Source organism: Perca fluviatilis, chromosome 13, assembly GCF_010015445.1.
Source record: "Perca fluviatilis chromosome 13, GENO_Pfluv_1.0, whole genome shotgun sequence".
Classification (NCBI taxonomy): domain Eukaryota; kingdom Metazoa; phylum Chordata; class Actinopteri; order Perciformes; family Percidae; genus Perca; species Perca fluviatilis.
In genome coordinates, this window is record NC_053124.1 from 2,076,649 (window position 1) to 2,102,923 (window position 26,275).

A 26,275-nucleotide genomic window follows, 5' to 3' on the forward strand; every position below is an offset into this window, starting at 1 on the left:
CCTGCCCTGTCACTGCAAGCCTCTCATGCTTATACATCCCTTAGTACATTCATGAGGATTTTGTATTTAGTATCTTTTCTTTAATTGTCCATATTATTCATGTGGATTTGTTATTTTATCATCCTGTTAATGATGTATGTGTATGTTGTGTGTGATGTCTTTAAGCTACTGGGACCTTGAATAAAGTATCTATCTATCTATCTATCTATCTATCTATTAGGGCTGAACGATTTTTGAAAATAATCTAATTGCGATTTATTTAAAAAATATTGCGATTGCGATTCGATATGCGATTATTTTTTAAGCTCTTTGTCTTCTGTATTAGTCAACAAAAACTAGCAATAAATCATTGTATAGTATGAACTTCACAAGATTAGATAGATTAAACAAGCTGTTCTTTCCTGGAGGCCAGACCTGTATGTGATGGTGAAATTAGGTGATGCGTGAATTTATATGAATGACCTCTTTTATTTAACTACTTCAATCCCAGTAGTATATTGAGCACTGACCAAGCCTGGTGGAAACATTCATATGAAAGTCAGAAATAAATCACACTAAAGTGCAGATTGCAGAAATATAAAAACAAATGTGGCTTTACAACACTTAGTAGTATTTAGATTATTTAATTATTATTTACATAGACATATGTAAACATGTGGATTGCATTTTTTAAACACTGTCTTTGAACTTTACTAGACAGTTAAATAAGTAAAATATATACATCGGTGTATTTTCTTTAACAGCGCACAGAGAGGAGCTGCCTCCAGCCCCTCCCTCCCTCATGAAGTTGCGTGCCGTGTGCATGACAGCGTCAACGACGCTGCACTAGCTCAGAGAGGCTATCGTTACGTTAGTAGTAGCATGCAGGTGTTGCCGTGGGATTAACTGTACTAATAAAACCGTTGAAACACCGTGGCCACGCTGCTGTGACAGCTCCCCGAACGTCATTTATCAGAGTCTGGTTGTTACCCCTCCGCTCGGCAGTCTCCTCCGGTTCCATATCTTTATAATGGAGCTAACCGGAGCTAACCGCTAATCAGAGCTAATCGTTGCTAACCGAGCCTTCAGTTCTGCGTGCCTGTATTCATTAACTGCATGTGTGGACTGGAGCCCGATTAAAACCCTTACAAGTTTTAAACTACAACTCAGAGTTGTTTGAATGACAGAAATCTGCTCAAGGTACGGCGTACCGTTAGCGTGCTAAGTTGATGCTTTCTCTGCGGACTACGGAGTGCGGACTGATTTGCTCTCGTGAGTCACGTGACCAAATCACAGCCTTTGCGATTAGGAAATCGCGTTTTAACATATCGCGATATTATCGCAAATGCAATTAATCGTTCAGCCCTACTATCTATTATTTAGAAATTCTGGAACCTTACCCGTTTTAAGGTTCTGTTGAGAAATGAAGGGAAAAAAACTATATTTGTGGGAAGGCATCATGGAAAATATATAGATATTTAATTAACTCGAGAAGAAAACTGTTTTTGATTGATATTTGTATTTTTCCCTGCGGAGGTACTTCTCCAGACCAGTAGGCGGCGGTGATGTGTTCCCCAACCAGAATAAGGAGGTTCATTTCCGGGATAAACAAGGGCATGTGTTGAGTAACTCTCCTTGGGAACGTCGCTTTCTGTCTCTGTCCTTTAACGCCGTTATGTCTGTCACTGTTTTTGGAATACAGGACAGCTGTTAAAAGTTTATTTAAACATTCACTGATAGAAACTGTTAGTTTGCGGTCCTTGACTTCATGGCGGCTTCTGCTCATGTCTCCAAAGTCCTGTCATTGTACAAGAGGATTCTGGTCCTGCATCGGTTCCTGCCCATAGATTTAAGAGCCCTCGGGGACCAGTATGTGAAAGACGAGTTCAGAAGAAACAAAGTGGCGTCGTCCGAAGAGGTGAAGAGCTTCATGACCGAGTGGGAGGTAAACCTTGTCCGACTTATAAGTCTCACTAACCAAACCCCATTCATAAATCTCTCAATTTAAAGCTTACATGATTGTCGATGGGCTCACTGTTCTACTCTTCACTCGGACCCGAATTCTCATCCTTTTTACAATGAATTTACCAAACGCCACCTCTTAACAACACAATGTAATAATGTCTTCATTAGTTATCATTAGCTCGTATCCAACATGGTGGACAGAGGTATTAAACTTCGTGTTGCCTGTGAATTTCTATCCCGAATTAGCTGACTAAGACTGGCCATTCTTTAAATGTATCAAGTCGGTTATTTTTACATTAATTTTGCAGACTAAGATGGATGCATTAAATTGGGAGATTTTAAAGGACGTTTGAAAACCTTGTCAGTGGGTGTTAAAATAACCCCCTTCAATATAACTATTCATCATATTTTCTGCCACTATAACTCAACTCAAACTAAACTTAACGATTGTCTCCGTTTCCCTATATTAGGTAACGTTACTGACATATAGGCCTAGGGAATAATTAGTAAATTGCAAACCCGTTAAATAAAGCATTAATAAATTAATCAAATATGGGTGCTACATGCTGTTTCAAAGCCCTCCGTGCACTTTTGAGAATAGTTCTAAAAAGTTCTGGTGGATAAATGATACATCATTTATTTATTGAGCCTAAAAGTGGTCAAAAGGTGGTGGTCAAATTTTAAACCTAGTGAGTCTACATCAGCTTAGAAAATACCTACCATATCGTCACCTTCCTAAAATAATGTCAAATTTTTTTTTTTGCCTAAATCATCTCCTCATGGTGCTGGCCACCTCAGGTAAAATTGCCTACATCATCAGTTGAACAGGTCATGTGATTCTACACCTTTAGTAGAATGGCCTATGTCAAGCGTTATCTGACAAACCTGAAAAAATGACTTAGGCCATTATTTTAGGAAGGTGACGATATGTAAGGTGTCCATTGTAGAATGTAAGGTCCACCTGAGTTGCTAAAACCCCCACATTTCCCTGAAAATGACAGGGGACAGGACCTCGGTGTTGTCAGTGATGGCTGCTAAAGAATATGTTTACCGTATTTCCTCTCTAACTGGGACGTTTTGGGACCGATTGGTGGGATTGCTGTGGACGAAGTACACACGGCGAGTGTTTGAAATTTGGTTACGGCACCTAACGGTACCTTTTCTTTTTGGTACTTGCCCTCTGTAGTAAATTTTTTTTATTTCAATTGTAAAAATAATTCCAAACCCAATTACTTACATTTTACACACCCTCTCCCCTCCCAAACCCGTCCCTACAACCTATTAAATGAAATAATTATTCATTTCTCACACTGTACTGTAACTTTTATTCTTGTTTAGATTTGTATGTTAGTGATGCTCTTTAACTTCACCTGTCATAATGTAATCTTTGATGGCCTATCCATAGCCGGTGTTTTGTCAGCCCTTCACCACATGATGGCAGAGCAGCTTCACTACTCAACAATACGTAACACCAAGGGACTGTTGGAGGTAAAAGTGTAATGCATGTTCATAGTTGGGTTATAGTTTTCACCTACAATGTAAATCTGGTTACTGCTGAACATTTGTTATTGCTGGTAGTTTATTATTTTGGGATCTTCAGACTGTCAGGGAAGGTCTGTGGGGAAGTGAAACTCTGTTTTCACACAGAGTGGCACAGCTTTCACTGCACGCTTTAGGAATGTTGAGCCGATTCCACTCCCCTATTAAATATATCATATATATATTTCAGAGATAATCAGATCATCTTGACAAATATTATGTAAACAGTGAAATAATGAGCTGTCAATTACTGTCATATTATAGTCCTGTTAGGTTTTTAACAAAGTTTTGGGGGGTTAATTCTAAATGCAAACATTAACCTGGTGCATTCCAAAAAATATTTGAGGGTTGCTTCTACAATTTACAGCATACGTTCTCATAAGCATAATAATGCAAAATTGGTATTGTAACTTAAATGTCCCTAACGCAATTGATATTGATTCAAACATGTAATCAAATTGGGACCTCGTGAATCGGATAGATTCGGGATCTCATTGTCGCTACCCAGCCCTAGTATATTGAAAGATAATTGGCGATTTGCCGCAGGGTTGTGCGGCGGTGGGAGTGTCGTTAAACGGCCCATTTGTGTGACGTCCTGTTGGGTTCTTTAACCCCCCAATGTAACACAAATAGACTTTATATTTCACAGTTGCTGTTTTCTGTCAGATCGTTTATAGGTCTCTGCGTTTCCAACCGCACTTGAAGGCAGCTTCATTTCACGGAGAAAGAAAAGAGACGAGAGAGACAGATCGACTGTGCTTTGTTTTTTGGCAGTCAGCTGTTCAAAAAAACTCCTGGGCAGTTCAGTGCTTGTGTTTGGTGTTTTAGAACTTTCTCGTGGCACCCCCGCCGCAGCCTTAACACACTACCCTCGTGATTTCTGCTTCTGCGTTAAATCGACGCCATGACCACGTATGTAGGTACGTGGAGACACAGACCCTACACCGTAGCCGGGCGTGCACCTCCTGAAAAATGTAACTACAAGTCTTGGCGACGTATGTTGCTCGGCTGTGGCTTGGTAGCGTTGCATTTCCCCCGACTCATTTCCTGGTTCTCCTTCTCCATCAACAACATGAGATCAAGGAGAGGGTTAACTTCTCCTGCTCCAGATCTCCCACCGTGGTCAGAAAGAACAGGGGAGACACTTTGTTTCTCTCACTAGGACTCTAGAGTCACTACTCACTCTGAAGATAATTGGCGTCACTCTCTCACTTGCTCTACCACACACTCCACACACACACGCTGGCCCTGCTATTCTCTTAAAGAGATTGACGCACACACCAACGCACAAGTATAAACTTCAGGCCTCTTATGTAGGCTATGGAGAAAGCTCTGTGTGGAGCCTCCACAGGACCATAAATCAGACTTTATAGCACAGAGCCTGACACTAGCCTCAGACGACCTACCTGGATTCATGTGGTGATGGGGGATCAGTATATTTGCAACTCGTCCTCCAGTTCCCAAAAAAAATCATGAAACTATGCCAGGTCCTTTTTGTGTGTCACTATGGGGGAGAGCCAATGTTTTCCAGCACAATTATGGACCGCTGGGGGATGGTAAAGCACCCATCTGCAGCCAATCTGCCTAATGAAGTAGATGGTGATCGCAGCTGGAATCCTGAGAGCTCCCATTGTCAATGCAGTAGCTGTGAAGCCACCGGGGAGGAGGTAGACACTTTCATTATGCCTCACTCTATCAGTATGCAAACCCAGTCCATTTGCATTGGTCCCAATCAGGGGACGAAAACGCACTCCTTTGGCTGTGTTTTTTTTTTTTAATGGAAACATTTCTACGCGAAACGTAGTGTGACTAAAACCACTATGTGGCATTGCTGTCTGGATTTGGTTGGAAATGTACAGAGTAGGGGTTGGAACGGTACATGTATTCATATTGAACCGAAACGGTACGGGCGTCTCGGTTCAGTACATGAATTTACACGGAGAATACACGGTATAAAAATACATAAAACTTGCGCGCAAATTAATTAATGTAATGCGGAACTACTGTTAGATACGCGTTTCTTTAGGGACACCTAATCTGTAGCCCCCCTCTTAGCTCTGAAGCTCCCGAGCAAATCTGACCCACAACAGTTAGACTAGGACCCGCTGGCCTCTTTAAGATCGCAAGTTTGGGAAAACTTTGGTTTCCCAGTGAGTTCCAGTAGTAGACTACAGGCGAGAGAGTGGTGGATAAGAAGAGGACTGTGTGTCGGCGTTGTTCAGCAGTTGTTGGGTATGTGAGTGGAAATGCATATCCGACGCCATCACCCAGATGTGCCAATCACTAGAACGAGACAAAAAAAACTGTCCAACTTCTCCTCCCTACAGTGCTTAACCAGCCTTTAGATACACATACAAATAGGGCCAAAAAAAATCACTGAAGCAATCGGAATTTACATGTCATCTTCAATGCGCCCATATTCACTCGTAGAGGAACCTGGCTATTTGTATTTGGTGTATGTACTCGAACCTCTTTACAACATGCCATCCGGTCCACACATGAGGCAAACTAGTCCCTAGGAAACGAAAGCGTCAGTTCTGTATGAGCAGCACCCAAACACTCACCTAGCTGGGAAGCTACAGGAGGTCGTGGCAGAGTGGAAGCTAGAAAGGTATGCCTGTCGCACTTAATAGCAAGAATACTTTCCTTTATCTTTTGTGGGGGAAGGTCTCGCCTAAGCAGTGTTGGGGAAGTTACTTTTAAAAAGTAGTTTTTGCTCGTTACTCGTTACTTCTTAAAAAAGTAATCCGTTACTTAGTTACCCCCTATGGAAGGTAAAGTTAATTTTTACTTTTACGTTACTTTTAAAATCAGGTATCTCTGGCAGAGACTGAAGTTAATTATACAAAAACTATCTTTGACCATAAAGCCAATCTCTGGTTTATCAGTGAACAAGTCCACAGCGGTCCGCTGCGTGTAGCCTATGTATGAGCCCATCTCCACCGCATCCATCTGTGAGGTTGTTGTCTGCCTGGCGTGCTCGGTTTGTAGGACGTCAGCGATGTAGTGGCATGTGTCATGTAGCTCTCCGCTCAGAGCGCCGTCCAGCAAAAAGCTACAAAGCTTAAAACGCTCTCAAAAGTTAGCGTTGGCTGCTTCTCGCTTGCCATGATTGTCTCTGTCAAATCTGTCCCTGGGAAAAGTATCGTTGCGCCGAATTGAAAAAGGAACTACGTTTCGTTATGAAATTGTCAGTAGTAGCACGTTAAACTACTTTTTACCTGAAAAACTAGTGATGTTAATGAATGTTACCCCTAGTACAGAGAGATGACAGTAAGGTCTCTGTCTAATTGCTGGATCATCTTAGCCGAACCAAAACAACCGAAGACCAAAGTTGTCCACGAAAAATCGGTGAGTAAAACACCTGAGCTGGACTGCTGGCTCCGTGTGGACAGACACTCTCATGGCAAGAGCTTTAATAGCTTTTTGTTTTAATTTGAAATAAACTTGTGCAGTGCCAGGTTCAGTGGTGGGCCAAACGGGGAACATCAGTGCAACCTAAATGATGTATGTAATGATGTACGGCGTTCACATTCAGAGCATTATAAGAGGGGACAGCTCAGGGCTCGACGGTAACTGTTTTTCCCAGAGAGCATATGTGCTCCTAAATTGAAAAATGTATTGTAGCTGTATTAATTTAATAATTATGTAATTCATACTTTAAACTGCTTTAAACAGTATATGGTTTAAGATTAATGTATTGCCATTGTACAACACAGGGTTGCACAACGAAATGCAATGTAGTCCCTTTATGCTACACACAGAAAAACAAAACAAGTAGTGCATTACTGTAGAGCATTTTCCTAAATGTGCATAAGGAGGAATGTAAACAGCAGCACCAAAAACACTGGTGAATTCTCTGGTTAGATAATATGGCCGGCATCTTAACATGTCGGCAGGGTCGATCCTTTCAGCCTGTGTGTGTCTGTGTGTGTGTCTGTGTGTGTCTGTGTGTATGTCTATGACCGTGACCGAACAGTATTTTTCCTCTCTTAAAATTTTTTCCTTTTATTTTTCCTGAGTTAGGAGTGCTTTTGTTATCATTCTTTAGATGTGCGTTTAGAAGTAGTAACTACGACTCAAGGAAGATTTGACACAAGCGGACAAAATAATAGAAACGATCTCCAGCCTCTTGTGGAAGCAGCCAGAAAACAAGGAAAACATGCCGGTTTTTCGAGGTCCAGAAGCTTAAACTGAAGGAAAAAAGATGAGCCGCTAAGTTTATACTGGGCTCTGGACTCTTAGCGTTCTGTTAAATCAGTCACAGTGGTACTAACTGGCATTTAGTAATACTGAATAGTTAAAATGCAAAGATAGACAATAGCAAGCACAGCCATGCTGATTGAATATCACTACACTGAAGCATCTAAGAAACAGATATATTTTGGGTTCTACACCGGAGGTGACAAAGGGAAAACATTTTGCCAACTTTATTAAAACGTTGCTGCCTTAAGCCTGTTTTATGTACCTGCGGAGGCTCCACGCAGAGCTTTTGCCGTAGCCGACGTAAGTAGCCTGAAGTTTATACTTGTGTGTGTGTGTGTGGGGGGGGGGTGTGTGTGGTAGAGCGAGGGAGAAGTGAGAGAGTGATGGTGATTATCTTCAGAGTGAGTAGTGACTCTAGAGTCCTAGTGAGAGAACCAAAGTGTCTCCCTGTTCTTTCTGACCACGGTGGGAGATCTGGAGCAGGAGAAGTTAACCCTCTCCTTGATTTCATGTTGTTGATGGAGAAGGAGAACCAGGAAATGAGTCGGGGGGGGGGGAATGCAACGCTACCAAGCCACGGCCGAGAGATGTGCGTCGCTGTGACGTGTAGTTACATTTTTCGAGAGGTGCACGTCGGGCTACGGCGTAGGGTCCAGCGTAGACGCGGAGGGGTCTGCGGGGGTACGCCGTCGATTCGATGCAGAAGCATAAAACTGCCTTTACAACAAATCCTAGAAAAAAAACTCATAAAAAGGCCATCAATGAGTATGTTTTAAATGCACACCTATATTCTGCTATTATTCTGAATATGACAATATTACAAATTTGAATTGGGTCATGTAAACAGCATATTCTGGTTGGATATTCCGAATAAGGCCATTTTCCGATTAAGACGTGGGATATTCCAGTATTATTCAGATTTTAGAGGCATTCTTTGGACATGTATACAGCGCATTGAGAATATGCAACTCAATCATTTTACTGCAGTTTACACCCAGTTTACAGCCTCTTGCCTGTTTACAGTTTATGATCAGCTCTGTGCGTTGCTATGGTTACTGTACACAAACCAACCAGCCAACAGTTTTCAGGGCTGCAGACCCGATAAGAAGGAGAAACACAGCTACTTTTAAACATGATCAAAGACTTGGATAGCAACAGGTTTTTGGATATTCGCACACATCTCTACACCGACCTTTTCTAGAAGCTGGTTGAAGGAATGAAAGAGGGACTAGTAAACGTGGAAAAAATTCGGAATAAGGGCAAAAAACAGAATATTATGTACATGTAAACGTAGTCAGTGATAAGATAGCAAGATTTAGATGCAAGAATATATTGGCAGTGTTTTGGGAAAACATTTTCAGAATAATGATAGAACTGGAGCCACGACATACAGTTATAATCTCAAGCTACACAAAAACCAAAGTATGAAAACAAGTTGTGGTTAGACGATAAGATAAATGAATCTCACGATTGGCTCCCCACACAACATTTTTTCTTTTCCACATTATCCAGGTTTATTTTCATTAGAGAACATTATAGCAATGCATGTGGTGATTTTCTGTTCTTACTGAACTGAAAAGTATAGGAAACTTGATTTAGAATTGCATTCCATCTCTATTTATATGTAAATATAGATATAGCCTATATGTGGATATTAGGGCTGTCAATCAATTAAATTATTCACCATTAGTCACATGATTGTCCAAAGTTAACACGCGAGGAATTGTAAATTAATCACACATTGTTTATGTGTTCTAAATGTACTTTAAAAGGGATATTAAGTTCTGAACCTACAGATTGGCATGGTTTTATTTCTGTTAGCCTAATAGCTAGTTTGATTTGCATTGAGAGATGATCTTATGGAAAGTACCCCATGCCAATCTCTAGGTATGGTGAAGGGCATGTCATGATGTGGGGGGGGCTATTTTAATTCCAAAGGCCAAGGGAACTTTATCAGGATGCATAGTATCCTGGATCCATGAAATAACTGGCCTTTAAAAATAAACATCTGCCTGCCTCTATGGTAATTTAACATAGGGGTGTAGTGACTTTAGTGTCCAGTGGTTTAGACATTAATGGCTGTGTGTTGAGTTATTTTGAGGGGACAGCACATTTACACTGTTATACAAGCTGTACACTTAATACTTTACATTGTAGCAAAGTGTCATTTCTTCAGTGTTGTCCCATTAAATATGATGAAATATTTACTAAAATGTGAGGGGTGTACTCACTTTTGTGAGATACTGTACATAAAAATATCAAACGTACAATTGTACATACATTTGAAACAAGACATATAGCGCAAGTAAAATAATATTACTGTTTGTATGTTTCGTAAATTTGTGTCAAATTGAATAACATCACATTCCGACAATAATAGCCCATCGTAGTAAGATTAAATAATGTTTAGTTAATGTTTAAGTGTTTTCTAAATAGTCTTTTACAACTGGCCTTACTCGGTCCCTCCTCTATGATAGTTGGCATGCTATTCCACGTTGTGATTCCACTTTTGTCATCAAAGAGAGGGGCCAGGCTTGTAGGTAGTAGCATTTCATTTTGATGCTAATAAAATCATTTTATTTATTAGGATCCCTATGAACTTCAACTGAACAGAGCGCCCGTCTCGAGATAACTCATGTTATGATTCGATACTATAAATAAAATTTGAATTGAATTGAACCAAGGTTATTCTTTGTGTGGTCCAATCGCACACCACATTAATAGACAACATGAAAATCAAATTCCCATACATACCAGTTTGCACCATTTGCTGTATTTGACAGCTATTAAGAACACACCAAAGTGCAAAGTGCATTATGTAATGAATATAGCAGAGTTCTACACACACAAACTCTCCCCTAACTGTCTCCCTAGTCCTTTTTTCCCCCCCTCTCTGTCCATTCTTTCAAAAGCAGGCAAATTTACACTGTATCTCGGCAGTGGGAACAGACGACGAGCAGGACTAATCCATTTATTTAAGAGGCACCCATGGGAATTTTCTGCTCCTAATAAATTGGCTCCGTTGGGCCAAACAAGCTTTCCCCAAAGAGAAACGTGTTTGTAGGGAACAAAGGAAAAGATGAGGGAGTATTGTAAAAATGCAATGAAGAGATGTCGGGATCCTTGCAGTAAAAACACCTGTAGAGTATGTGATGCACTGAGCCAAAGCCCAAATGTATTAATAGCATAAATTTGTGATATGGAACACTGATCATCAGCTGAGTCATCCTGAGCATTTAACAGTTTAATAATATGAGAGATATAAAATATTTTATTTACCCAGTTAGACCTAGCCTTTGGTACTCTGAAGCTCAAACTGTCCATACAGAGGATGAAGAGGACACTCTAGAATACCTCAATGGTAGGGTTTGGCGATTTGGCAAAAATATCATATTGCGATATTTCTTCAGGCAGAAATTCTTTCTCATGTTGTTTTTGAGACGATTTAGCAAATTACTGAACATTATAACCAAACTTATTTTGCTTTTTTTTAAATGTAGCCCTAGTAGGGCTGTGCAATTAATCAAAATTGGATTCATACAATGTATTTTGGCTCCTAAGGATCCCAAAATCCGATTTTTAATCGGAGCAAAAAAGCGATTATGTTCCACATCACGTTTTGCAAGTAAACTCTTATTTTGTCTTGTGTTCTGAATGGGGAAAAAAGAAAAAAATGCTCAAATGGAGTATGAAGTGAAAGGTCACAGTTCAAGGTGTTTTCATTATGTTATGTTGAAATGTTTCATAGTTTTTTTTTTTATCCAATAATTTGTTTCAAAAGACCATGAGTACGTTTACATGCACACCAGTATTCCACTATTTTTATGAATATGACAATATTCTGAATTTGATACAGGTCATGTAAACAGCATATTGGATGCATGGAGCACGTTAGATATTCCAAATAACGCCTTTTTTTCATAATATAGCATTTTCAGATTACGACGTGGGATATTCCGGTATTATTGAGGTTTTAGAAGCATTCTTTGGACAACACATCTGTGTTTTAAGCCCCCAATGTCTCCTTCCAGGCAGCGCAGCCTGGAAGGAACTAGGATTAGGCTATGGTTATGGTTAGGGCTAGGTGCCTTGAAGTCAACGGTCGCAGCGCTGCCTGGAAGGAGACGTTGGGGCCCTAAAACACCATAGAGTGGATAAACACTGCTACTTTTAAACCTTATCAAAGACTTAGATATCAACAGGTTTTTGGATATGCGCACACATCGCTACGCCGACCTTTTCAAGAAGCTGGTTGAAAGGATTAAAGAGGGACGCTTTCTGTGTTGGCACGGTCCAACAAGTCCTCCACCGCTGGTAAACTTAGAATTTTTTTTTATTTTGCACGGCTACACGTAAACAGGAATATTAGTTGAATATTCACTTTCATTAGCCATGGAAACAGCTTAGTCAGAATATCATCTTTTTAGCAATAAGGGCAAAAACTGAATATGTGCATGTAAACGTAGTCAATGAGAATTTGTGTTAATTAATCATGATTTTAATATTGACCAACAAATTTGTGGTTATGATTTTTCCATATTTGTACAGCCCTTCCTACAAGTAACAACATCTAAAATAATAATAGGTGATTTAGGCCAAAGTACCTTTTCAAAAAGAGTTTTAAAAAAGTCTGCAATTCTGCTAAATATGAACTTTCTACAAGAATTTTGTCACGGTTTAGATTTGTATTCATGTACAATCAGACTTTATCATAACTCCCAAAATAAACACTGATTTCAAAAGGTGAACAACACTCAAGTAAAGTGCACTCTTCCTACACAACACTGTAACAGTCAGGTCACTCTATTGCAAAGTCTATTCACTTCCTGTTTTTTTGAGGTAGCAGCATGTAACAGTCTAATAAACGGAACAAAATGAAATCAAAGAGGACAAGTCAGTTTCAAATAATATTAATAGCTTAGGCTATTTAACAAAAAAGCTTAAATAAAAATGAGAACACATTCTTGTAATCTCTGAAGTCAATTGCAGTGTGATTTAAAAAAACAAAAAACATTGTTTTTGTTAGTTCAGTGTCGTCGTCGAGATCTCAACTTTCAGTCAACGGGCAACGGGCAAGTCTGACCGGCGATACGCCATTACTGCCGAGCAGCCAAGAAAATCACATTTCAGTAGTGGTGGGAGGGTGAATGGCACACATTGTGTTTGTTTACTAGAATGATCACGTGTTTCGGGTTGACGAGACGATGTATGGCAGAGTTACTGCGCCGCCAATATGACAACAATTTGGATTTGAAGGCGACGAAAAGCCAGAGCCAAAAAAAAGACAAAAACAAAGTTTAAACACTGCGGGGAAAAAAAGTCATGACTTCGAGGCGCTTTACCGACACCAAGTGGTCTGAAGTGGTCTGAAGTGGAGTCATTGGTTCCACTCGGGAGCGGCTGCTGAGTAAAGTATGGCACCTAGTGGTAAAGGTCGGTATACTGGTCCATTCTTTAGCATAATACAAAACCGGTTTGAAAATGTAACACTGGCACAAGCCTAGTGGCAGAGCCCTGTTAAAGCTATAGTGCGTAGTTTCTGTCTCCCCCGTGAGGAATTCGAAGTAATGACAACACCACTGTCGGTGCGTCCTCATGATACAAGTCTTCCGTGCCGAGTGTCAAGGGGAAATAATGGAGGTCATGTTAAACAATTACTGAACGCACCACCTCACTCAAAATCTCTCAGTCAATTACAACCGGGGCCTTTCACAGCTGATATTAATCACTGATTTAATTACAGCTATAGGGCATAGTTTCTGCACGCGAAAGTCGGCGGATGCCCCAATCTTCTGAACATAGTCATACTGAGAAATCCAGAGAGAGTTGTGTGGAGCTGATAGTCTTAATTAGCTTTGTAGCAACTCATTGGGCAATGGCTTGAATGTAACGGACGTTCATTAATTTAAAAAAGTTATGCACTAAAGCTTTTAATGTTACGAAACCAGATTGTAAAAAGAACACATTATCACATCATCTAGACTTTTCCAAAAAGTCTTTTGAATGATGAAGTAAAAAGTATGAGCACTGTGTCAAACTGTTGTTGTATTTCTTTAAAGGAGGATATTTCCCCTTGGCAAATGTTCAACATAATTACATTATGTGCAGGGAAAAAAAAAATTGATAAAATGGCTTTATTGCTGAACAGTGAAAGTGTCCAAAAACCCAAGATGCTTTCAGAATGGACAAACCTCAGACATTCACTGTGCGCTCTTTGTCCACCTGATGGATAGCTTTTCAGAGGTGAAACAGATGGAGGTGGCTGTGGTCCTGCTCAGGATGATTCATACGCACTACTGACGGCGTTGACTCATCACACATGGGCTGAGGTTAACTAGACCGTTCATTCTGTCAGAAGAGGAGATCTGTGTACACACAGATTGGGCATGAACAATATCAATGAAAAAATATAACCTTGAGTTTACTATACAGTGAACATTCATATTTTAAATTTTGTTTCCACTCAGAGACTATGTGATAGACTAGACTCAGAAAACCGTATCAGACAGTATCAGAAAAGCCTTATCTTTGGCGGGTTGTTTGACAGACCTGATATAACAGATTAGTGCAATGTTGCTTAGTCATGAATTGTTTATATTTTTAGAAAAAACACATAAGATTTGAAGCCATGTTTTAAGGGGCTGTAATAAAATATATCAATGGATGAAAACAGAACCCCCTGCTAAAGCTCACATACTGTCGCAAAACACACCAGATAATGCAATCAGTTTGAAGTTTAAAAACCAACCGCATCAATTTGAGAAATTACCCACCTACAGAGATGCTAAATAGTTATGGGACGTAACTTGCAAGATGTTGAAAATGTAAAAAAATACCCATGAAGTGTCATTTAAGGCTGACGCTTGAAGGAGTGTCTTGGTCTGAGCTTTACATTTATTCAAATGATAACACGGGTATTATTCTATATTTCTCTTACCATCAACAAAAGCCAAAACCAACAGTGTGTTAGACTTGCTGACGTCACTACCCTGTCTGTGGAACTCAGGTTCATTGGTTTCTGCTGAAGGCGGCTCAGTAATATCAAACGTTACTCAAACAGGAGGCAGTGTTTGTTGGGGACTATTTTCAGCTGTGGATTAATCCTGTGTGTGTGTGTGTGTGTGTGTGTGTGTGTGTGTGTGTGTGTGTGTGTGTGTGTGTGTGTGTGTGTGTGTGTGTGTGTGTGTGTGTGTGTGTGTGTGTGTGTGTGTGTGTGTGTGTGTGTGTGTGTGTGTGTCACAGAGGAATACGCATTATCAGGCTTTGCAGACGCAATACTTATTTGGAGGAGACATTCGTTGTTGATTTGACTGCACATGGGATTTGGTTAAAAAAAAAGAATATCTTGTCCAACAAGTGTTGACTAAACACACTACTGTATTGTTGTGATATTTTATTGCATAACCATTAGGACTGGGTATGGCCAATGATTTCCCGATTTTATTCCGATTCACATCATTTAATTAACTTTTTCGATTCAATATCAATTAAGTTAGGGAAATTTCAGTTGCCCTACTAATATTGCTTGGATATAAAAGAGATTCTCAGAGAACTTATGCTGTAAATAGTACAAGCAAGAAGCAACCCTCAAATATGTTTTAATTAATGTTTACATAAAGAATTGACCTCCAAAAAGGAATCAGTTTTAATAGGAGAATCGATTATTTTAACCCGGCCCTAATATCCATCTTGAACTAGTGGTGTAACGGACCGGAGTTGATCCGTGCTCCGTACGGATCAACACGCACGGTTCGGAATGCATGTGAACCGCGGATCAATTGCAAAGTTTAAGCATAAGAATATTGTGTGTGAAATACATGTTTTACATTTTTACTGTTGCTGTTACTTAAAGTAAGCTGATAAATCTCTATGAAGGCCTGCCGTGAAAAGATACAGGCAACAAAATTTTCTCTTCACATGAACGACGCATGTTAGAATCCGATGCTTATATGGCACTGGTGCTTTAACGACCGGTATCTAACGCAGATTTCGGTGCATCATTTCGGTGCCACCGAAATGTCTGCGCTGCTCTCTGATGTTCCGAAACAGACGTTACAGGCAACAGAAGCATCGCTGCATGTCACGCTAGTAAACACTATTGTTACACTTGGCATTGGGTAACGTTAGCCTACCGTTAGCTAGTAGCTGGATTAAACATGGTTAAATGCTGACAGCTGAACGGTGTCGTGTGACTGTATTTCATTGTACAGAATTCTAACAGCGGGACGTACAGCAGTCTGCTGCTAAAGCTACGAGCTAAAAGACACAAACTAGCACTATGGTCACTACTGTTGTCACTCTCGTGGTGCATTCAAAGTTATTGTAGAATACCCTTTTCTCATCTGTTTTTGTCATTTAACCGCAATTTACTGGGGAAATAAGTTGTTGAAAGTTAATGTTATTTAAATTTCCCCTATTTTGTGCTGATCCGAAAATCAATCCGATCCATGACTTAAAACCGTGATCCGAACCGTGAATTTTGTGACCCGTTACACCCCTATCTTGAACTATATATTGCACATGTCACACTGCATGATGTGTTTAATGAATGTGAAAGTGGAGATGGGGTGGAAGACCACGTGCTAACCAACGCTGCTATTCCTGTCTTGTGTTTAACGACCCCTGCAGAAATACAAGGACACCCTGCAGACTCAGGTACTGCAGTCAGCGGGGAAGCCTCTCAGCTCAGTCAAGTTTGGGGCCGACCTGTCGGAGGGGAAACTCAGCAACTTCCAGGACGACCAGATAGGCCAACTGTACGAACTCATGCTGGAATCCACCAAATCCAGCAGACAGTTTGACATCCAGGAGGACAGCAAGTGATGCAGCGGGACACAGAACTTTATCCGGACAAACATAAAACCATATATTACCTCTTGAGTGCTTAACCCTTGTGTTGTCTTCCCGTCCACCGGGCAACCTGTGGTTGGGGTGGTAAAAATGCTTATGAAAATTAATCCTTTTACGCTCCTCATGTGAAGGACAACGCTCCGCGATTAAGCGGCAGGCGATCGATGTGTGGTAACCATGGGGATTCTGTGCACTACTGTATCTCTGCCTTACGACTGAATGAGATTAGTTGACTGTGGAATCATATATCTCTAATCACAGGATCACTATAACAAATAGTGGCAGTCCTAGTCTTTGCTAACCACGGACTGTTATTGTCGATAGCTAAAGTTAGCAAAATTAGCATAAGTCATAATTATGGATGTTACCTGATAAATCCAGTCTTGTGCCGATGCTCTGACAAGCAGAAGCCCCCATGTCCTGATAACTGTTTGATATTTTAGAACACTCATAAACACTCATAAACAGCAACAACCAGTCTCTTGTTCATTGATTTGGACCGCGCGTCGCTCGTGTAGGGAAAAGTTCCACACAGTTCAACTCTTGCAGTGGGCGGGCGTGTGCGTGGGACGAGCACCAACACGACAGTTTCACGGGATTGAGCCCACTTGTCGCGTCACCTGTCAGACTGCCCGCGTGCTCCCCCTTACCTGCCCGCTTGCCTCTCATTGAAAATGAATTACGAAGCGAGACAATCGCTCCCTGTGTGAAAAGCCCTTTTTTCTTTTAAAAATAATTATTATTATTTTGACATAGTTATGATTGAGTGAAAAATCACATACTGTCAAATAAGGGTGTGACGAGATTAAAACGTGACGAGATTTCTCGTCGAGGTGAAAAGTTGTCTCGTGAGGCGATGTGATGTCAGCGTGATGGAGCGTGGAATTACTATTGAAGATCCCCCTGCCACTTAAATCATTTGTGTGGCAACATTTTGGTTTTCCTGCGGAAATAATAAACGGCGAAAGAGTGACCGACAAGAAGAACACAATATGTAAACATTGTAAGAAAAAAATGCCGTATACCGCGGCTAACACGAGCACTATGCAAAAACACTTCCAGCACCACCACAGCTCTCTACTAACTACTGCACCCGCGACGAAAACATTAAAAGGGCAAACAACTCTAAAAGCCTTAGCATCTCTGCCACCGGTAAGTGCAAGAGCCACGGCAATAACGAGGGACATAGGCGTTTTCATTGCAGCTGATATGAGGCCATTTTCTGTGGTGGAAAATGTCGGATTTCGGCGACTCCTCCACACATTTATTTTTTATGTTTGATTTGTGGAAAGGAGTTAGATTTCTCATGTGAAATTGTACAGGGCAGAAGCCAGTTGGTAGAGTTTATACAAAACATTTTGCAGTGTTTGCACGTCCTTTACTGCATATAATTCATTAAAATTGTAAAAAAAATGTTAAATAACATTAATCATTAATAGTTGATTTCAAAATGCACCTAAATTGTTTTGCATTTTGTGATTTTTCAGTTGAATAAAAAAACTATTTTCCATTCATATATTTCATCATTGAGGATTTCTTTAAATTTTTTTTAAAAATCTCGTCTCGTCTCGTTCTCGTGAACCCAATCTCGTGATGTGTCTCGTCTCGTGGAGTAAGCGTCTCGTCACACCCCTACTGTCAAAGTTTAGTCAGGATACCGTTTTTGTTTTTGTTTTCTCAAATGCTATAAAATGTAATAATAAAATTCAATTAAAGCGCCCATATTATGCTGATTTTCAGGTTCATAACTGTATTTTAAGGTTGTACCAGAATAGGTTTACATGGTTTAATTTTCAAAAAACACCATATTGTTGTTGTACTGCACAGCTCTCTCTCACTGCTGTAGATCCTCTTTTCACCTGGTTTCTGTTTTAGCTACAGAGTGAGACCTCTTTTCATCTTCTTCTTCTGTACTATCTTTGATTGCACTCGCACATGCTCAGTAGTTCAGATGTAGATCATGTCAGCTAACCAACTCTAGAGACAGTAAAAGAAAGCCTGTTTCTCCAACTTTGGTCAGTTACAAGGCAGGATTAGCTGGGAGACTTCTAAATGAGGGCGCACATGTAAGTAGTTCTTTTGTAGATTATGGTGAACTTGTGTGTGTTGTAGCAGTGCTTTGCTATTGAGAACAACGTAGCATGCTAGTGTTAGCATTAGCGTTAGCATGCTAATGCTAACGGTTAGCATGCTAATGCTAACGGTTAGCATGCTAATGCTAACGGTTAGCATGCTAACGAGCTAACGGTTGTGGTTAGCCAGCTCATTTCGGATTGTGACGTCACAGTCCGAGTCGATTTTGAACAGCTCACCAGGAGACTGAAGGCAGGACACATTCAGAAACCGTATCTCGCTCAGAACACCATGGATGGATTTTTTTCAAAGTTTGTATGTGTGTGGAAGCACCAGAGACACAAAAGAACACCCCAAATCCCAGAAAAAGTGATTTTTTCATAATATGGGCACTTTAAAGTAGAGATCTTGAGCATTGTATTGAACCATTTATGTTATTTTGGGCTATTTGCTTGAAAGAAACCTACATTTCTCATAATGAAACTTTCAAAACGGGTCAAAATTGCCCCGAAGACAACCGGAGGGTTAAGATGATGGTGCTCAAAGGCAGGGTAGAAGCTTTTAAGAATATTTGATTGTATTAAAGTGCTGCTGTGTAATAGCCCTGTGTTTCCGTGCTTGTCTTTTTTTTCCATGTCTTTTTTACTGTGACATTAAAAGAGGTTACTCCGCAGGTGCATTAAGGTGGCACTAATTGGTTCTCTTTGTCATTTGTTCTCTTTTTGTGCATAAATACAGTTGTCGTGAAGAAAATTAACCGAGGTGCGTCTACTCACCAGATGCACCCAGAGCTCACATCAGCAAAGCTTTTATCCTCAGTGATGATGTTGAAGCTGTTAAAAAGCCAACTCATGGCTGTTGATGCACAGATTGCCTCCCACAGAGATGGATGGATGGATAGATTGATTCAAAAACCGGGTAATGTGGTGTTATCAACTGGTATTGCTAACAATGGCTAATCTGGCTAGAGCTAACCCCACAATGAAAAATCCGACTTGTAAATGGAACACATTCATCTCGGGCGTGACGTCATTCCCTGCTCCGGCTTCCGAGTTTCCGAGGTAAATGGAACTCCCTATTCGCGCCACCCAAGATTATTGTGATTGCTTTAAAGAAAGACTAACAACCCTGAGTGTTTAACCCTCATACCCTCTTTGGCCATTTTTGTACATTTTTCTCAAGTTTCTTTTTTCATTTTGTGATCATTTTTGCTGTTTTACTGCTTATGGCATGACATTTTGTAGGAAACTTTCTTTTTAGTCAAATTTTTTAAATCCAGTGTTTTTTACGCTTACATGTCTTTTATACTTAATTAATTTTGTACGCACTGGACACCTTCGAGGTAAAAATGTCCATGCACACAAAAATTATTATTATAAAATGATCATATAGCAAAATATTTGTCCTGCTTTTTTTTCATAAATCACCTAAACAACTTCTAACTTAATCAAAACCACCGAACATTCAGTCATTTTCAGGATTTTAACCCTTTAAATGCCAGTTTATTTATTTGAAGTATGTCATTATTTATAAAAAAAAAACACAATATAATGAATAATATGTAGATGGGGCTTTGGTGGGGATTAGAGGCTTGGATATGTCAAAGATAAGCAACAAACTGATTTGATTGCATTAGTATTTTTTATGTAGCTCCAGATACTTTTTGTCCATCTTCGTGGACAAAAATGCCCCATTGACCTCCATTATAACCACATGTTTTTATCTCACTGCCTTTACAGTATAAAATCATGCATTCTGTAATGTCAGCATTTCATGGTCATATTTAACATTTTTACAGTATTTCACCAGATTCAACCATTTTGCCCTTGTAGGCCGATGCATGAAGTCATTGTATTTTTTCCAGTTATATTATGGAGCTGTGTGTGTTTATATGTATGTATGTGTGTGTGTATGTGCGTGAATGCATGCATGTCTGTGTGAGAGTGAGTTTGTGTAAATCTGTAAACAAACGATAATTTTAGGGGTTAAAAAAAGCGCACCTTACTTTTGCCCCATTCCCCTATGATTTATTTTATGGAAAATAATGTTTTGTTGGGTTTTTCAGTTACTTCAAAGATTTAAAACTGGCATTTAAAGGGTTAAAATCCATAAAATGATTAAATGTTTGGTAGTTTTGAGCAATTTAGAAGTTTAAGTGATTTATGAAAAAAAAGCAGAAAAAAATATTGATATGTGATGATTTAATATCAGTTTTTTGGACATGTACATTTTTGCCTTGAAGGTGTCCAAAGGGAGTATTTGGAACTACATAAAAAGTACTAATGCAATCAAATTAATTTTCTTCATAATCTTTGACATATCCCCTCACCCCATACTCCCGCAGTACCTCCCACAGTATCTCCCGGGGGACCCGGTCATACGCCTTCTCCAAATCCACAAAACACACGTAGACCGGATGGGCATACTCCCAGGCTCCCTCCAGGATCCTTGCGAGAGTGAAGATCTGGTCCATTGTTCCACGACCAGGACAGAATCCGCATTGTTCCTCTTCAATCTGAGGTTCGACTATCGGCCGAACCCTCCTTTACAGCACCTTGGAGTAGACTTTACCAGGGAGGCTGAGAAGTGTGATACCCCTGTAATTGGCACACACCCTCTGGTCCCCCTTTTTGAAAAGGGGAACCACCACCCCGGTCTGCCACTCCTTTGGCACTGTCCCAGAATTCCACGCAATGTTGAAGAGGCGTGTCAACCAAGACAGCCCCTCCACACCCAGAGCCTTGAGCATTTCTGGACGGATCTCATCAATCCCCGGGGCTTTGCCACTGTGGAGTTGTTTGACTACATCAGTGACTTCCGCCTGGGAAATTGACAACGATCCCCCATCATACTCCAGCTCTGCCTCTAACATAGAGGGCGTATTAGTCGGATTCAGGAGTTCCTCAAAGTGCTCCTTCCACCGCCCTATTACCTCCTCAGTTGAGGTCAACAGTGTCCCATCCTTACTGTACACAGCTTGGATGGTTCCCTGCTTCCCCCTCCTGAGGTGGCGAACGGTTTTCCTGGCACTATATAAAAAATACTAATGCAATCAAATTAATGTTGTTGCTTATCTTTGACATATCAAAGTCTCTAATCCCCACCAAAGCCCCATCTACATATCATTCATTATATGAAAAAAAAAATCATTTTTTGTAATAAATAATGAAATACTTTAAAAAAATAAACTGGCATTTAAAGGGTTAAATCCTGAGAATGATTGAATGTTTGGTGGTTTTGATTAAGTTAGAAGTTGTTTAAGTGATTTATGAAAAAAAAGGAGAAAAAAATATTGATATATGATCAATTAATAACAGTTTTTGTGTGCGTGGACATTTTGCCTTTTTAATAATATTTTTTTTCTGTTTGTATTTTGTATCTTGGAAAGCAATAAAAAAACCCAGAGTGGCAAATGATGACTCAACCATGGCAGAAATAAAACATTTTGAACTGGAAATCAAGAGAATAGTGGCAGCACACCAGTTATCAAACACCATGCATCTCAGTTCAGTCCAAATTATGCACAATAAGCAGTTTGAATGTAATGCCATTGATTTTCTAATTGTTAGTAGGCTCAGTAAACTGAGTCCAGCACGAGGGAGACCGACTCAGAGGAGGAGAGGTTAGTGAGGCCAGCGTCTCCACGAGGTGACAGTGCGCGACGGATCCCGCATGGATGAAATAATAAAATAGTAAATAGGACTACAGTAACAGAAATATGTGCAGAATCAAGACAGTCAAGACGGCCCAGTGTTTGGTGGACCGGGTACCTTGTTCACTTAATAGCCTACAAATCATCCACGGGATCAATTACCCATCACATGAGTTTGCCCACCCAACACAGCGTTTGTTTCTGGGGAGATGGATTGTTCGGTCCCACCTCCTGCAGCGACATTTTTGCCTCGAAGGTGTCCAGTGCTAGTTTTTGAGGAGGGCATGAGGGTTAAGCGGTGTAGCCATACCACACTCCGGCGCTGATACAGCTCTGTGGAGATGGACTTTTCAACTAAAACCCTGTTGTCCAGCAGTGATACACTCCCTCTGGTGCACCCAGTGCCAAGTATCGGGTGAGAATTATGACTCTTCCCGTAACCGTCCAATCATGTCTCGATAAAGCCATAACAAACATTCACGTAACAGACGCCTACTATGTGTCTGAATGTCAGAGAGCCATCAGATAATCAAGTTTCCATCCACACGCTTTTAAGCAAATTATGTAATTTGATTGAATTTCATGAATATCGACAAAGTTTGTACGTTCAATCTCATTGGTTTTTCTTGTAATTGGTAAACGGCCTATGCGATAAACGCTGATGGAAACGTTATTTGCCGAGTAAATAATGAATGATTATGTTTAAGGTCATTTTATGGTTGCAACAGGCCATAAAGGGAAAAAGTTTTATTCATTTCCGCCACGTATTTACACTTCCTAGAAGTCATGGCGGGTGTCAACAAAATTAAATTTACAGGCGAAATATAACGGCAATTTTAGATAGCAAAAATCGCTGTGGTCTGGCATTTACGTGCATCTGTTTCATCATAGCGATGTTTTGATAGCGTTGTTTTCTTATAGCTTGATATGTCGCTATCAGCTGACACATAAGCACTATTACAACTTTGTTCCCAAATGTTTGCTTGAATGAAAAATGGAATGGAAACACCTTCAAATGTCTCAAATCAATTAATTATGCCAATTTGAGCGCATAACAACATGTGACGTCATTACACACAGGTTGTTCACTTTAAAGCAGGATCTGTGCTAAGCTAGGCCAGCGGTGGGTGCGTCAGACAAAGTTACGACACGCACGGAGATGCAACCCAGTATCACGATGAGAAGGGTACGTATGGACTTGTCTAACTCTGGGGGATACGGTGAAAAAGCTAAAGTCCCAATAAGTCGGCGTGTTCCTTTAAGTCCAACAACCTGCATCAAAACTTGTCGACTTAACCGGAACTCAAAAGTAACATATCTTCAGCTCCAGTGCAGAAATATTAATGGATCAACTTTTAGTTAGTGTTTGTGATTTACTGTATGTCATGTTATGATAAATCTCCTTCTAACAATCACTCAGTACATCTTATTCAATCTCCTAAAGCTTTAGTACGTAACTTTTTGATATTAATGACGTCCGTTACATTCAAGCCAAATGAGTTGCTACAAAGCTAATTAAGACTATCAGCTCTACACAACTCTCTCTGGATTTCTCAGTATGACTATGTTCAGAAGACTGTGGCGTCCGGTGACTTTCCCGCACAGAAACTCTCGAGTGAAGATAATGTCCTCTTCTGAAGAGTCCATCATGTTTTTTTAATCCTTTGTGTCCTTGCATACTAGCATGGAGGAGGGGTGGGGGCGTGTGCACGATAACAGAAGGCTGTATCATGTGGATGCAACAACTGGTGTTATCATTACTTAGAACTCCTCATGGGGGCGACAGAAACTACGCACTATAGCTTTAATTAAATCAGTGATTCATATCAGCTGTGAAAGGCCCCGGTTGTAATTGATTGAGAGATAATGAGTGAGGTGGTCCGTTCAGTAATTGTTTAACATGACCTCCATTATTTCCCATTGACACTTGGTAATTAGCAGCACCATATGTCACCGAGTGGTCTGCAGAGAGCAGTGGATGAAAAAGGGACACACTTGACCTGCAAACAATGTGATGATTAAAACTACTGTTAAAACTGATTACCAACACTAATGTGTTAACTTGATTTGCCGCTGTGCACTGTTCAGTGCAAATTCGGAACGATGGTCATTACATCCCTCCATTCTAAAGAGATGGAAAGAACAAACAAAACAATTTACCACAAGGTTTGCTCTGAGTAAACTCCATCTGCTGATGAAGACTGAAAGAAAGCTCCAGAAAAAGATAGTAAGTGGACCGTGTTTTGGACAATGGCCGTGCCTCTGGGATGGGAATGTTGGTCGGGCTAGTCTCGCATTGCCAGACCTTCCTCCACAGCGCTGCGGAGGAGGAAGGTCTGGCTAGTCCACACAGCATTCCAGGGATGGCCATATTGGATTCCAACGTCAGATGACTCTACAGTGTAACCCTATGGGGCGAATATGCTATCTTGAAATAAATCGGTTATTTTCACCATAAACAGGCATATACATGTTATTATCAACGTTTGTCAATATGTGAAAGGCCCTTACGGAAATATTCTAGTGTATATTTACCTTCTATATCGTAAATGGGCCTCTAATAAGTCTTTGAGCAGTGTTTACCATTCTAATGTCCGCTAGCATACAGGCTAACTATAGCCAGTTAGCTTTGTGTGTAACGTAACAAAAACCCACCCATCTTGTAGGAGCAAAGCTTAATATTTCCTTCAATAAAACGATGGTACAAAAGGAGCACAAACGCCACAGGTCTTATGCTGACAACGTGGACGCAGATATAGGAATCTCCGAAGGCAGTCGTCATATTATTATAAACATAATAAAGACACCTGGGGCCTCATGTATAAAAGATTGTGCAGCTTTCATACCAGAAGATGGCTTACGGCCAAAACTTGAAAAGTACCTACGCACAGAAATATTCACATGTATAAAACCGGTCGTATGCCAGGCCCTGCGCACATTTCCTTTATACATGACAATCCATGTGAAATTGAGTGCACGTGGACGAGCCACCGACCCCGCCTTGCCTCCTCCCAAATATTAATATGGAAATAACTATAAATGCGCCCCCGACGTCATTCTTTGTCCAATCACAATGGGTAATACCTCTGCAGATGGAAAAAAAACTTCACCGACTGAGGTTGAGGTTCTGATCACGGGGGTGGAGGCGAGATTTTTTTTTCTGTTTGTAGTTTTGTCATCTTGGATAAGCAATAAAAGAAAATGCCCAGAGTGGCAAATGATGACTCCGAACCATGGCAGAAATTAAAAACATTTTTGAACTGGAAATCAAGAGAATAGTGGCAGCGCCACACCAGTTACCAAACACCATGCATCTCAGTGTCAGTCCAAATTATGCACAATAAGCAGTTTGAATGTAATGCCATTGATTTTCTAATTGTTAGTAGGCTCAGTGAAACTGAGTCCAGCACGAGGGAGACCCGACTCAGAGGAGGAGAGGTTAGTGAGGCCAGCGTCTCCACGGCAGGTGACAGTGCGCACGGATCCGCTGCGCCACGCATGGATGAAATAATAAAATAGTAAATAGGACTACAGTAACAGAAATATGTGCAGAATCAAGACAGTCAAGACGGCCCAGTGTTTGGTGGACCGGGTACCTTGTTCACTTAATAGCCTACAAATCATCCACGGGATCAATTACCCATCACATGAGTTTGCCCACCCAACACAGCGTTTGTTTCTGGGGAGATGGATTGTTCGTCCCACCTCCTGTGCGCCATGGATGTCTGAGCCTCAGCAACTACAGAATCACAGGCACTACTGCATTTTCCGTGCCAATCTTTTTGTTGCACAGTGAGAAGATATTTCATCTATGGGAAATACAGAGGATGACTGAAAGTATTTTCTAAGTGGATTTTTCATTCATTTCCCGTCCTCATGTTTAACAGAGCTTAAGTAGCCTGCAAATTAAACAGTCAGTAGTGTGAAAGGTGTGAAACATTATCCACATAAATGATCAAACTTTTATGGAGTATTCATGGATAAAATTATGTTTTTTCATAGACAACGTCA

The 26,275-nt window shown here is 40.5% G+C and overlaps 1 protein-coding gene across 1 annotated transcript; it reads left to right on the forward strand.

Annotated features, from left to right (window-relative positions):
* Positions 1 to 1,584: 1,584 nt before the first annotated feature.
* Positions 1,585 to 16,950, forward strand: sdhaf3 (succinate dehydrogenase complex assembly factor 3). Its single transcript, XM_039821202.1, has 2 exons — positions 1,585 to 1,924; positions 16,318 to 16,950. Exons 1-2 carry the CDS (start codon positions 1,748 to 1,750, stop codon positions 16,510 to 16,512), a joined length of 372 nt encoding a protein of 123 aa, XP_039677136.1. The 5' UTR covers positions 1,585 to 1,747; the 3' UTR covers positions 16,513 to 16,950.
* Positions 16,951 to 26,275: the final 9,325 nt, after the last annotated feature.

Coding starts and splice junctions, on each gene's coding strand:
- sdhaf3 (XM_039821202.1), top strand. CDS start 1,748: ATGGCGGCTTCTGCTCATGTCTCCAAAGTCCTGTCATTGTACAAGAGG. Junction 1,925..16,317: donor GCTTCATGACCGAGTGGGAG/GTAAACCTTGTC, acceptor CGACCCCTGCAG/AAATACAAGGACACCCTGCA.